This window comes from Aquila chrysaetos, chromosome 4, assembly GCF_900496995.4.
Source record: "Aquila chrysaetos chrysaetos chromosome 4, bAquChr1.4, whole genome shotgun sequence".
Lineage (NCBI taxonomy): Eukaryota > Metazoa > Chordata > Aves > Accipitriformes > Accipitridae > Aquila > Aquila chrysaetos.
The window spans coordinates 52,096,495-52,111,697 of NC_044007.1; the positions used below are offsets into that span (position 1 = coordinate 52,096,495).

General features: G+C 41.7%; 1 protein-coding gene across 1 annotated transcript in view; it reads left to right on the plus strand.

Moving 5' to 3' along the window:
• The window catches only part of LOC115340055, a 48,260-nt gene extending 33,853 nt beyond the window's left edge, over positions 1 to 14,407 (plus strand). The window contains exons 4-6 of the mRNA XM_030010847.1: positions 7,563 to 7,722; positions 13,829 to 13,973; positions 14,348 to 14,407. Of these exons, the coding sequence (XP_029866707.1) occupies positions 7,563 to 7,722; positions 13,829 to 13,973; positions 14,348 to 14,407 (365 nt within the window). The remainder of the gene's footprint in view (positions 1 to 7,562; positions 7,723 to 13,828; positions 13,974 to 14,347) is intronic.
• The last annotated feature ends 796 nt before the right edge of the window (positions 14,408 to 15,203 follow it).

Here is a 15,203-nt window from a genome sequence, read left to right on the forward strand (position 1 = left end):
AGGTCTGGTTCTGATCCTGTGTGGCTGTAAAACTGAAGCAACTATTGTCATCAGTGGAGCTGTGCTAATGAAGATCTGGGTTTAGTGCATGCAAACATTACTTTGAAATTTAATGCACTTTACAGTTACTTGCCTTTCTTTGATGCATGCAATGAATTTCTAGTTAAATGGATCCAATTCTTTATACAGACAGAATTTTGTTGAATTGCCAGTTGGTAAGAAATGAAATAAAATAAACATACTGATATTTCTATGATGAAGTGGCGTCAGTTCCTTTTTCCTGAAGTGACTGGGAACCAAAGTCAAGATCCTGTTGTGAGAAGCTTGGTGTCTTTTACATCTTGTACAACAAGACTGTGTCCTGTTGGGCACCATCAGCCACTATATCTTTTGCAGCTGAGAGCTCTGTCAACTTGATAATCAAAGCAGAAAAAGGCAATAAGAAACCTGACATGGGGAGCATAGTACTCAGTTTTAATAATCTGAAATCACACCTATGTATCTGAGCAAATCATCTGAGAAAGTGCATTTGTTAAGACTGACATCTCCCTACTAGGAAATTTTTGTGAAAAGGTGGAGTAATTTTTTTTGATCATTTGAAATTATTTGTTGAACTTCTTCATGAAACGGCCTGCTTAGTAGGTAGTTTGCAAACAATGAATGGTCTGTATTTGATAGTGAAACTCTGCAAGCAATCAACGTCAGTTAATTATGTAAATTAGGTTGGTAGAAGGGATACAAAAACCACAAAAGAAAGCATGGCTTTTGAACCATGAATTTTAGCTGACAGTTCATGCCCCTTGTTTGCCAGCAGCATGTTCAAATTTAATACTTGTTTTTCATAGTATTCAGAAAAGGAGAAGAAAAAAGATTATTATTACTAGAAATTAAATGCAACACATAGCTGTGAAAATATTTGAAATGAAATTTGACTTTGGATTCAATATGAGCATTTTTCTGAGCCCATTGTTGTAATAGGATTTCTAAGACTTCACAAAATAGTTCGCATTAAGGGAGTTAAACTCACTGATGAGCCTGTTCACAGCCTTACACTCTTTAAATATTTGCATTGAAAGGCAAGGTGATTTTTTTCTGCATATGATTATGTTCATCAAATCTTTTAATATTAATGGAAATTCGTAGTCACAAAGGGGACTACCCAGATTTGCATGTGTTTAAGTTTGCAAGTCCTTTTTATTCCAAATGCATTGCTTTTACAATTAAAATGCTTTCTAGTCATGTTTTATTTTCTTGCAAATATTACTGGCACATGAATGAATGCAGAACTGCTTCTAAGATAAATTTTCATGTGATTAATTCCGTGTCTGGCTAAAAGCTGCTTTGCCGTACATAATATATGATAATTCCTTATTGTTTCATGCTCTGGTGGCAGCTGAGTAATTGTATGTCAAAAAAATATGGCCCTGTCTTCTGCAGAGGTCACCAGCACTGTAACATTGTCCACATGAACAAAAACTTTCCATTGGCACACTGGTATTTCATTCTCTCAGCATATGGGCATATAAACTTAGACATTTCCTAATAGGACAGGAGATAAAGAGTCCCAAGGAAAAAAAGACAAGGAAAAATCTTGCTTTGTGTCTCATTATAACTTCTTTATTACATGGATGCCTTGCACACTGATTTCTTAAAAACCTTTGCCAGCTAATAAATTTGCAGTAACATACAAAATTGTGACAGAACTAGCTATAAATAGGGTAGGTAGATTTTTTTGTTCAAAATTCTGAGCTCAATCCAAAGTTAAAACATAATTTATCCATTCTCTCTACAGCTGTTTTCACATAGTTCTGGTAAACTACACAAAAAATGTGCCATTCTGTGACCTTTAGCTGCTTTTCCCCGGTATTTCCTCTTGTCTCTTGGTGAAAATGGAGGCTAATATTTTGCAGTCTATGTTCAGAAGGACAATTTGCCTCTAATTCTTCTTAGCCCACCCTCCTCTCTCCCCGATTAAAAAGACTTGGTGAAATAATGATCCGAATGAGCCTCTATGTAAGGGATCACTGAAAGGTTATAAAAATGCCACAGAAATGGTGGAGGGAAAAAGACAGGTATTAGTGAAGGCTTTAAAACCCCTTTACTCACCCTGGGCAAATCCAGAAATGTTACTGTACTAGTCATCAAGGAATAACCTCAATTTCCTGTAGTGCTAAACACAAGTTGCTATCCTTTACTTATTGGACTTAAACTATGCCCGGACCAGGGAGATGAGGTTACCCACTCTCAGCTTACTATATTGAGTTTCCCATATGTCCTTTCTGAGCAGATGCCCAATATTCTCCTAGATAATTAATTCTGTGGCTTTCTTTCAAAAACAATGCCACAAAACATCTCACAATCCCCTGGCATCCTACAGGAAGAAATATCTTCAAATTATTCAACTCTGTTTTAATTAACACTTCATCAGCTGACTTTGCTGGTCTTGCTGCAACTCTGTGAAATAGTTGTCAAAATGCTAGTAAATACCTGTACCTGTAAAAACCTCTTTCCTCAGCTCTTTGTCCATCCCACTAGAAGAACAGAAATCTGTCAGCAGTACAGGTTGTACTGCCTTGCACACCAATAACAGATGTGTATAGCATACAAACCTCACTGCCTGAAAATAGTCCAGCCTGGTGAACAAAAATAAACTTTCCATTGCTCTGAGATCCCCAAGTGTCATCTCAAGGACACAGAGCTGTTGCCCGGATTCCCGCTAGCCCTCGCTAGCACAGTTTTCCACCCGTTGATGGCATTTGCTTGGGGCAGACAATATAATTCAGCTTTATACAAACTTATACAGACTTACACAAACCCCTCAGTTACCACAGCTCAAGTATTTTCCTTAGAAACCTTCTTTCCCTCGGTGCTTTCAAAAAACACTGAATTTGGGCATGTTAAAACCTTTCTTCAGCTGGGGTGTCTGCCTTAGCCTCAGCCTGACCTTCTGTGTCAGACGATCCTGCATAACCTACTGGACTTGCCCATCATCCTTCTCCTTTTGGTCCTCTGCCACCTCCTAAATTGATCCCCCCAAAACATAACACCACAGCACCATGACCTTCAGGGTTTTCTCTCCCAACCTGTTTGTAACTCTGTACTCAGAAAGCATCTGTCTCCCATCCATGTCACACAAAATGCAGTTGTCTGTTATTTATTACAGTGTCCCTGATGTATGGATTTTCCTCATCTCACAGCTAACTCCAAAGTGCTTGGAAGGACCAAGGGCAAAACAACTGGGTCCTCAGATTGTGAGGACAGGACAACCCTAAATACTGTGAAAAGAAGTTGCAGTATGCTCCTGGAAGTTTTTAATGGTAACTTTAAATACATTGTGAATGTAGCACTATCATAAAATTTAACAACCAGCTGCAATAGCTGGTACAACCCCACCTAAAACCAAATGCAGGGAACATCCTGCCTGCCTTTCATGAAGAAAGTCTGAAGGAAAGAAATGGCTACAATGTAGTCCTTCCTGTGGTTGGTTTCTTCACCCCAAACTGTTTTCAGAAAAAAATCCATTTCACAATAGAAATTGATCCTCAGCAGGAAATACCATTTTGGGACAATTTTTCATGTCCCCTGCCTGTAAACTTAATCCCACGAATCTGTGAGGCTGTACGGCATTTTCTTTACCTTGATAATTCATTGGGAAACCTGTAGCTGGAAACAAGCACCTCAAGCCCTTCCATATCACAGTCCAGATGCTCACCACCTCAGGGGTCTCCACTCCCACAACAGCAGAGAGGTTTTGTGTTGTCTTGCTGTGAACTGAAGTTGAGTGGAAGTGCACATCAGAGACAAATACATATTAGCACAAGAACTGGGATTAAGTAAGCATAGTTTCTCCTCAGTTTCATCCTGGGATGATTGCACTTCTTGGTTGAAGGCCTGGGTTTGAGCTAAAACAGTAGGACAGGTGTAAGATGTTTTTGCTGGGCAGACCCTCTGGCTTCTAACAAGGCTGAGATCATGGTCTCATCTCAGTGGGAACCCTAATTTGGCTGTTTGCATTGCCCCTCCTTTCCATGAAGCTCCTGGTAACGGAAGGTTTTAGTCATCTCTAACCTTGCTGGTCAACGGATTCAAGATTTATGTGGAAGGGACACAAGCTATGTACAGAGCATGTGAACTTCTCTTGGAAAGGAGGCTAAACTGCTTATTTTGGGCCACCTTCCTCATGCATCTTGTACATCAGTCAACCTGTGTGGCATCTGTTAGGTTACATCTATGTTAGTAAACTGAACAGTGTCCTGGCAAAAGTGCAGCACTGACACACCCCTGCCTGTAGTGTTCAGCTGGTACCATAGTCCCTGTGCAGTTTTGGCCGTGACAGTTGTGCAGACAACTTGCAGGCCTCATTCAGGGACATGGGCCAAGACTGTTCCCATCAGAGGTGGTGTGGGCAAGGCCACATTTTCCTGAAATGGGGTGTGAGTGTGAGGAGCAAAGACACTTTGACGGAAAGTCTGAGCCAGATGACAGCTGTGGGCCTACTTTACAGACTAATAAAGACATAGCCTTAAGTCCTCACAGTGCTGGAGATCCAATAAACCCCCCCTCATCACCTACAGTGGAAGGACAATCCACAAACTTGCAGCTAAGCTTCCTTTTGGCTTTGCATTTCTTTTGCACCTGCTAGGGGTAAAACTGTATTTCTGCCCCTCCTCACAATCTGTGCAAAATGCAACCTGGCGGACATGCCTGCAAACCTCTCCCCAGACTGAGAGACTTAGTTCCACTGTGTCCATACTGCAAAATGCTTTCTGATGCTGCAGGCTTAACCACGGGGCAGCACAGAAGTAACCTGCTTATTCCTTCTGGAGAAGACACACTTCATGTCAGCTGCAGCTCCCTTCACCCCAAATCCTTCCCCAATTTCTAGCATGACCCAAAGCTCAGCTTCTTCATTCAAGCTGACGCTTTGGTCTAGATGTTCAAACCAGGAGCAATTCATAGCAGCAGTCAATAAAGCAGCTGAGTGCTGTCAGAGGGTCCCTCCGTCTTTTCAGAATAACTTTTGTGTCACAGTTTAAATCAGCTCCCTGGAGGAACTGGGTCTCCTCCAGTCTCACCATCAGCTTGACAGGAAATAGAAGAGAGTGTTTTCTCCCATTCACACCCTCTCTCTCATACACACATTTTAATTTCTATAGTATTACTCATTCCCTGATTAAACCATTTTCCCATATTGTTCAGTAGGTCTGTTTTCATCCAACAAACAAAAGCGAAGGGGTATAAACGCAGTCTATTACTCAAATAGCCGAAATTGAAGCAAAACATCACTTGGCTCCAAACAACATACTATGATTCAAGAAATCTCCAGCCCAAACTTGATCAGGACTATGCTTTTAAAGCAAGCTGAAGGCAGCATAAACTCTATTTTGCTATAACACATAATCTGGTCAGGAAGGCACTGACTAAGTAAGATCTACTCTCTTACCCTGGCATTGTCTTTCATTAACACATTGAAGAGTTCTTGTTCAGACAAACCAGCAAACCAGGACAACAATCATTCCATTCATCTGGCATCCAAATTGTTTTAACCTTTTGCCACTAAAAATAAAAAAATCCAGTGCAGACCCCTTTTTGACCCAGGTAATGTCTCTGAGAACTCTCAGCAACAGTAATGGAGGCAAAAAACTTTGAGTTCATTGTTTGAATATCTCTTGTACACGTGAATGAAATTTGCTATAGGGAGTGATGTTTTTTCTCCCCCAGGTAAGGATTCAGAGGAAATTTCAGTAGCAAAGAGGTATTCACAGGAGATAGTAAATAAAGACCTATGAAGGGAAATTGATACACAGAGAAGGTACCCAAGGAAGAAAACAGATCTTTGCCTCTTTTTAGACTTCTAGAAATACTGTCAATTAAAATAACATTTGACTTTTGCCTGTAGTGTCATTATTTAATTCTCAGAAACTGAGTCAGAGTAAAAACATTTTGTTTTAAATAAACAAACACTAAGGAAGTTGTAGTCCCAGTTCTGTAAAATTTGCAGAAAAATAATTACTAATACCCCTGCTTTCCTAGCAGAACACGTAGGTGGCTTTGAAACATGGTAGATTACTGGCCACACAGGCTCAAAATTACTTTAGAGGTGCAGCTGTCAAGGAGTTAAATACCCAGCTTCACCTTTGTCATCCTCTGAGAATACTGCTTTGTGATATCAATCGTGCATACAATACACAGGTTGTCTTGTTTGTGCTTACAGGTTTTCTAAGCTATGGTGGTGATGCTATGGTGATGGCAAACAGTAGGAAGAAGTATGTGCGTTCACACTATCTACTGTACAACTATATGGCTGGGTGATAATTAGAAAAAGCTGAGCTGGCCATAAAGTACCTCTTCTGTACTTGATGGTAACATGAAATAAGCTGTTGATACACACTTCGCAAAGAGAGGATTTTGGATCTCTGGGAAATGACTTGAACACACAGAAAAATATTGTAGGACCCAATTATTTTCCATTTTGACTGACTAGTAGTAGTTTCCATGATGTTACTGTTGTGTTTTTTATGCTATTCTTAAGTAGAGGTGTGTTTGCCTCAACTGCCATTTGCTGACAGTAACTGTAGCTGGAGGTGGTCCTAATAACGCAGCTTACTGAATCAAAATCTGTGATCCCTCTGGGCGAGGGTCTTATAGAAGTACAGACTGAAAGACAGAGAAACTCGACATGTGAAGAATATAAAGAACAGCCAGCGAACCTTCCAAAATGCATGGACATCAGTCAATATATTACATTCTTTGTCCTTGAAGTTCCAGTTCTTCATAGTTGCCAGAACAGACAGATGTCCATTTTCAACAGAAATAGGACAAGCTGCTTTTAAGCGCTATTATTTTTGGCTATATGGAGCTCAGTTAATTAATTGGCAGGTCTTTAAGGTAATCCAGCTAGCAGTCTCTATTTCAATGACACAACCATCCCTGATGATTAAAAAACAGCTGCTTTGTACTGAAGTAGAGAAGAGTTGGAATGAATCACCTTCTCCTTTCTTAACACAGTTAGTGGATTTGAATGAATAATAGTGCTTTTTTTCCTCTGGAATATGCTATTACCCAACTTACTATTTTTTGCTTATTCAGCACTTCCATAGTAAGAGAGATTGGAGATATCACTAGTGCATTTCACATAATAATCTTCCCAGGTGGGAGTTGGTTATATGATGTTTTAAATTACTGATGCTCCTCAATTACATACACCTCTGTTTATACTAGCCCTAAAATTGACCCTGTCTTCCTCAGCAGGTAAGGGAAGGACAAGAAAGCTTCTTACCTTTGGGTCCTTAGGTGAATGCCCTGCCCTAAAGTGCACTGATGTCACTGGAAAACTCCCACTGGCCTCAGCAGGTTTTTGGAACCTCTTGGATGGCTGAAATAGAGAGGCCACACATTAAATTGACTTGGGGACTGATTGACTTCAAGACCATATGTTTTGTCTCTACACATATATTTCCAAAATGGACCAATATACATTTGCCTCTTTGGAAGGACAACTTTAGAGTCTAAAGTCCTGATCCTGTGAGGGGATTTACTAATGATGTCTTGTCCATCTGCAGAAATTCCTGACTTGGAAATCATATCGAAAGATGGACCCCAAGCAGTCTATTTCGTTCAATCTGTGTCCTGCCAAAGGAGACAGGATGAGGCATCTCCAGAGCCTCTGAGGACAAGACTTCTCTCGCCAAGTTTTCTTATCTTGGGTGTGTTTCAGTTTAGGTAAGACTTATTTAAATATTAATAAAGAATAACAGCTGCAAATTCTAAGGTCAAGATTTGCAAAGTCGAGCTGCAGCAAGAAGATATTTTACATGGAATAGACTCCTAAAATCAGTGGGGACCCATCTAGATGCAAGGAGCTACCTCACACCTGGTGTAGGGACAAAAATACATGAATACATAGGCACTTTTCAATGTATCTGATGGAAAGAACACCTTCCTGTCTTCCCTTCTGCCTCAGATAGCTTGCTTTACATTATTAGACTGTGGACACCCCCCCCCCCCAACAACCATAACTTGTACTACTCATGAATGACATTTCAGGAAACATTACATTAAATAGAGCAAAGCAGCATGGTTGTGCAATTCACTTGATTGAATGCACAAGGATAGGAAGCCAAGCCAACCCCCGCCTCTGTCTGAAACCCGCAGAGCAGACAGAACTCCCTCTTCATGCAGTGTCTCCAGATTCCCAGGCCTGGTTGAAAGCCACCTTCTGATTTATGAGTAATGAGCCTGCTGGTGATTTCTAAGAAGCAAGCTTCCAAACAGAAGTGCTGATGGGCACTTCACTGTATCATATAATCTAGACAACACCTAGGCAGACTCTCAAAGGATGCTTTCATTGGGATGAGAAACTATGCGGTGATTGAGTGCTCTCCTGTCACTGTCTTCTCTCGCTTTGCACAGTATTTAACCTTCAGATGCTGTTAAATTTAGATTTTTTAAAGTTTTTGTTTTAAAGAACTTGTCTGTAATCACTGCACAGAAATGTATGAAGCCTAGTGGTGAAGGTGCCAGTGAGACTGATTGATGCAAAAGTCTGGTTTTGAGCGGGGGAGGAGGGAGACCAGATTCCTTTAGTTGTGCTTAAAAGAAACAAACTTAAAAACAAGACAAGAAAGTTGAGTGGAAGCTGAGAGGTTGAATGCAAGCTCTGCCAAGATTTGAAAAGTTACAAGCTAATGCTGGTACTGCATGTTTTCTTAATGATTGAGGAGTCAAACAGTTTTGTACATGGAGCTCCCAGCACAGAGACAGTGTAAGTTAACAGTGTATTATAAAGTCAGGGAAGCGATTAGAAAAATGATTTGCTATTGGTATTTCAACTGAAGAAGTAGAGAAAAGAAGTCTTAAGGCATGTCTTTACTGAAGCATTCATTGTCAAACGTCTTTCTTAGTTGAACTCCAGAAGACTCCTGGCCAAGTTCTGTCTATTATACTCTGTTTTTTATTTTCAAGTGTAAGACTGAGATTTAGGTTATGACTCTTCTACCTAGCTGCATCCTGCACTTGTATGTACATGTGTGCATCTCTTGGCCATCTAACAAACCTGCCTGGACACACACTCTTAGAGCTTGTTCCTGCAAAATCTGTTTGTCTCAATGGGCTTTCACGCTTGTACCCACTTGGATGTTAAAGTAGCTCTCACAAAATCTTGCCCATCCACAAGGAAGCAAGAGACTTAAATAATCAGCAGTCTGACTCAATATGAAGTAAGTTTAGGCCAAAACCTACTTTTTGAAAGCAGCTGAAACTTTGTCCAGATCTTGAGTGAGACTTGAAGTACAGTTTAGCCCTATCTTTTAGAAGTAACATATATAAAATGTAACAGGCAACTGCAAATGGGACTGCTTGTTATCCTTGTGAAAAAGGGAAATAAAAGAAAATTAAAAAGCAGGATTTTGGAAGAAAGCAACATCTGTGAAGTAAGGAGATAAAAAATTACTTCCAGAAAAGACGTCCAGAAACTGAGATCTTGGAGACCTTCAGGGCTGTGCCTAGCCTCCTGTGACCACTCTGGGAATCTAACTGTTACTTTAACCCAAATTGCTGTGGCCAGTTTGGAGGAAGAGATGTTGGACTCATTGTATCCCCTTTATTCTGGTGGAGCTGTAGCTCTGTTGTCTGCACACTTTCTAAGTGTGAGCTGCTGCTCACTGAAGCCATGGCTCACATTTCCATGGGGTCACCAGAGGGGTCCTGCTAGGTTGGCTTAAGGTCGATGTCTTTGTCTTTGGCCTCGGGAACAGAAAGTCAGACAAAATAAAGAAAAAAAAAAATTCTTTCCCTCTTCCCATGGCCCAAGTGGCTAGATGACAGGAGCTCTGGGCACACGTGCACCTCACAGGGCATCACAGCTCAGAGACAACCAGGTGGCTCTGACAAAGCTGAGATGTCTCATTTTGGAGATAAACCCCACAGAGACGCTAGCTGATGGCCAGGATTCCTCAGTTCCAGCAGCAGAAGCGTGGTGTGGGCTGACGCCCTCTGCCTGCGCCGTGGGGCTCAGAGCAGGCGCTGACCTGAGCTGCATTTGCAGGAGTTTCAGGTATCTGTGCAGGGCACTGTGTTTTTTGGTGCAGTGTGCCGTCCCAAGCCACACTTGTCCAAGCAGCACTAGAGCGGTTAACTTGAGATGCCAAAGCAGCTATATTTTTAAGAAAAAGGAATTAATTTTTATGCCAGACTTGGGGGATAGTTCCATTTTTGTGGTGCTAATGGAGTATCAGGGTTGCCTTTCGGTATGCTTTATTCACAAGCTGGTCTGGAGACAATTTTTTTCTTCAAAGTATTTTTTTTTTTTTAATGAATTGTTTGTAGTTCAGATGAAGTTGTTCCTCCTCCAGGCTATACATCAGTGCCTCACTATGCACCAGTTACTCCCTTAATTTACAAGCTGTGGTAGTCATTGTGTGTTACTATGTTTTTAATTTATTTATCTGGGAAAGAGCCACTCAGAGTCAGTGTCTTTCCTGCCTTGCTCCTCACCAAGATGCTGCTTTTTGTACAGATTATGATGGGAGTATAAAGCAGTCAAAGTGAGATGCCCACTTTTTCAAAGCACTTGTCTTCCACTGAAAATTCACCTAGAAGAGGGACCAAAGGAGTCACATGAAACACCATGCTGCTGAACACACTTTTGCAGTTAGTTAGCACTTTTTCAGGAGCACTCTGTATTTAACTTCATGTTGGCTGATCTGAGTTAACCCTGTGGTTTCTACAGAGTTTGATAGTCTCCATCTAACTGGTTTTGAATGTCTTACATCCATTTATACTGATCATACAGAAGTATTTTAACGTCATATTTAATACCGCTTCTCACAGCCATGTTATAAAATGGGCATAATTTCTAATGAAGACCTACTACTGTTCGTTCTAAGATCAAAACCAGGTTTCAGACAGCTTTGTGAAATCTGCTGTATTAGTTGTCAGTGCTAACCCAAACCCTGGCTCCTTCTGAACCTTCCACTAGCTGATTACTTCTGGCAGATTTTTTTTCTAAAGTTGTTAGGGATTTTCTTTGTGCCCAAGAAAAGCAGCATTTCTGCGTGGAGGGGGTGACCCATGCTAGGACTCCTCATTTTCATTCCAGGAACACAATATGCCCTTTGATGTGCACTTACTCGGCAGCGCATGAGGTAAAGTTGACCGACCTCTTGTTTTGTGCATAGGTAATTTATGCACTGCCTCTGGGAGCACACAAATGACAGGACTTACATGTGTGAACCCTATTTGTGCATGAAATCAAGTGCAAATTTAGAGCAGATGGGGTTTTGACTCATAAGTGATAGAATTTATGACCAAGATTAAAAAAAAAAAAAAAAAAAGCCTGAATTTAGTTTCCCAAATATATTCTTAGGTACCCAAGGACCTGATCTGCAAAAGTGAGGAGCAACCTACAGCTCCCCTGAAATTAAACAGGATATACATGGGGTGTATACATATATATATATGTATATACTGGATATATACAAGACATATATGCGGTGCTTAGTAGTTCTTGAAAAGCAGGCTGCTTGTTTGGATGCTAGTTATGTGCCTAACTCAGTGGCTTGCTTTAAAAAAGATGACTAAGCTGCCTCCTAATACAAGCCATTTGGTTTGATTATCTTATCAGTGAGCTGATGCTGCTTATGTGAGAGGAGGGATCAGCTGTGGAGAGAGGTGGTCACGGATGCTTACCCAAAGGGAACAGTGAGGAGCCTGGAGGGGCAAAGTGTGGAGGCAGCTGGAGGAAGGGACTGCCACAAGCATTGTTCTCCACCTAAAAAGGCTGTCGTACGTGACAAGTTGGGCTTTGTGGTTCACGGCTGCCCATTTCCACTTTAATTTTAATCTGTACAGAGGCACAGCTCCTCACTTCTTTTGAGACTTGTCTCTGCCGGATTCCTCTTGGCCGAGTGCTCATTGGCGTGAGCACAATACTCTTCCCAGCCACAAAAAAATTCTGGACTATTTATGCATATATATGTATACATACATATATATAACCGAACCCTCTCTACTTCCAAAATCAGAGAGGCAGACTGGTCCATCTTAAAAGTTGTGGCTGCCCCAGTCTAGATCAGTTCTTGCATTGTACCCCATTGTCAAGCCCTTAGCCAACCTTTGGCATGTGCCACTGCAGATGCTGGGGTGCAATCACTAACACCGCTTACCATTATTGGTAAGAGACATTACCTGCCCTTAACTGGTACAGCTCCCCAGCAAAGGCTCTTCAGGGCTGCAGGTTGGTCCTTTTTTTGAAATTTCCTTCCACTGATTTGGTGACTGCCTCTGTAAGCTTTGGACACAAGCATTGTTATATCATAAGCAGTATATGTACATAGGGTGTATTCCCAAAGACAGTGTTTAGCGAGCATGAGGAGTTTTAACTTCACCACTCTTCCCCTTTATCTTCTGATTCCTCCTCTCTTTCTCCCATCTGTTCACAACTGGGCAAGGTGCTCTGCTGATGACTTTCCTTGCTGGGCTTTTGCATAGTTAGCTGTCCTCCAGGACCTGCTCACAAGCAATGATGCAGTTGGCCGGGAGAGCTTTGTGAATCTCATTCCTCCTAAGTAGTTTATGATTTCCCTCAAGCCTGTGGAAATGCTTCTCGGGAGAGACAACTTCATGGCATGCTGGGATGTCCATCCACTGAGGGAACTCTGTCATGGTTATTGATGATTCTTTATTTTAAAAAATCTATCATAAGGGTGGAAAAAAGATCTACTGGAACAAGGCAGTCCCACTTGTGTTGCTGACTCAAGAACATTTGGTATGTATAAACTTAAATTGGTACATAATAAAGTCTTCATAACTGAACGCTGTGTGAACAATTATGTTTGGTATCCCTAAAGGCCGTTTTCTTCTTTGAGCTCCAATCCATCAGTCTTTTTGTTTGACTGTGGCCTCTATCAGCAACTAAGAAGATTTTATGCTATTTTGAAACTAAACCACATGTCTTAAAACCAAGCGAGCTTCTTTTTGCAGGATATAACACGACTCCCTTTTGGAGTAAGCACTCACAGATGTGAGTAAAGGGTTCAGAAGTTTATGGATATTGTACAAATGCTAAGGGAAAACCTGGGTAATACCTTTTCTTTCTAGTTCATCCTTTTGTAAGCCCAACTACCTAAGGCTATTCAAAAATCCCAGCCTGAGGAATTCACAGCCATGAAGCTCAAGACATAACCATCCAAAGTATGATCCTGTTATCTCTGCTGCTTCCTCCTTTAGTGTGTAACACCAATTTGTTATATCTTGCATTAAGTTACAGCAAGTGCTTTGGGCCAAGGCTGTGTCCTACTATGCACTGCTCTAGAAGAATTATTTGCTTGAACAAAACCACTACTGGCCATCATATCACCACTATGAGTATTTTGGAAAGACATCAGTCACCAGAAAGGATGCCCTTCCCAGAACTGACATGTGGTTTGCACCTTCCTCCAGAGCACTTGGTTGACACAGTGTTGTAAAGGATGTAATTCCTTGCTGTGGCTGCTAAGGCTGCTTCATATTCTCCTCGCTAGCTGCTTGCAGGGCTTAAATGAACCCAACTGTACAGAGAGCAAGTTCATGTTGGGGTGGGATGCTGCACTCACCATGCACATGCAGGGAAAGCACAGCCTGCCCACCCGCTGCATGGCCTTGGCAGGAATATCCTGGTGTGGGCCAGCTCCTGGTGAGAGTGGGGAAGGGAAGAGTGGTGATGGGATCCCCTTCTCTTTTGTTGGCTAAATACAAGGATATCCTCCTCACTGGGGCGTTTGGTGGAGTAGACATGGGGCTTCAGTGAGGGCAAAGCATGAGCCCTTCTGCTGTGTCTTGTCTCCTGTAGCATGGCCACTGCTCACAGCTCCTTACATCTGTCCCTGGGTGTTGGGAGTCAGAGGGTCTTTGGCGCTGGTGTGATTGACACCCAGCACAGTGCTGTCAGGGCAGAAACAGAGATAAGGGCGAAAGCCTGTGTGGTCGAGTTCCAGGTACTGCCCTGGGGCCACAGTACTCTCTGTGGCTTGGGTGCAGCCATCTGCACAAATTATTCAGGCTCTTCTTTTCCAAACTATGAAAAAAATTTCTACCTTAATCCCAAGACTTGTTGTCGCTTGGCTTATGACTGCTCTTGCAACCGTCTGGGGAGACGAGTCCCATGTTAGGTGTTGTGGTGAGGGCAGAGTAACCAGCTCTGCTGACACCTGCCTCTGTAGGTGAGGATTGAATCTGAAGGGAAAAAATTAGGCCAAACTTGCTGACCATTGCCTGATTTCAACTGGTGTGCTAAGCTGGCTCGAGGCTATTGCAAATAGAAGGACAAAGAGCTGTAAATGGCTTCTTGACCCCCTCCCCTTTCTTCCAGATAACCATCCCTAACAGCACTCAGAGATTCAGAAATCACAAGCCAAAATCAGTGGTGTAAAAACATCCTGAAACTTAAACACAAGATCTAGCTTTTCTTTGCCATCTGGCTTGTGGGCAGCTTTATAGTTAATGTTTTGTAGCTGCTCTTCACAGTTGCAAGGGATGGTTATTTTTTGGTTTCTTCATAAAGCTGAGGTTCTCAGGTAGCCAAATCAAGTGACTCCAAGAGCTGGAGCTTTAAGGAAAGAACAAAATATTAGTGAAACCTGTGATAAAATTGCAAGATCAGGGGGTCTCACAAAGTCTCAGCGCAGGACAGAGTTTGACTTAAAAACTGAATAAATGACAAAGGCCTACATTACTTAATGCGTATGAAAAAGCACAATAAAATGGTGAGCCATTTCTGTTCTTTTGTTAGTGACAGAGTCCCATAGCAATTTCCGAGACTGTAAAAACATCCTAATAAATTCCCAGTGCTTCCTCAAGTTGAATGAATCACAGAAATGCTGCTAGCCTTGAATACGTTCAGCGTTCACGTCAACCACTCAATAGAAAAGTCAGCTGAATCATGGTGCAGCTAGAAATGGGTTGTAAATCACAGTTACAGGCCATACGGTACAGAGGACTATTTAACAACATCACCAACAATAAGTTTCCTTCAAGATGGAAGCAAAGACTTCATCCACAATGGAAAATGAATGGGTAAGCCAAAGGAAAGACCACATCCTCTCACTAGACTCGTAGTTCTAGTGAGAGAAGTTTAGGAAAGCCTTGGTGGGACAAGAAAGGTGTTTCTGTTGCCCCTTGTCGAATTTAGAAGCAAAACTGCAGTGTGTAATGCCATGCATGGGAAG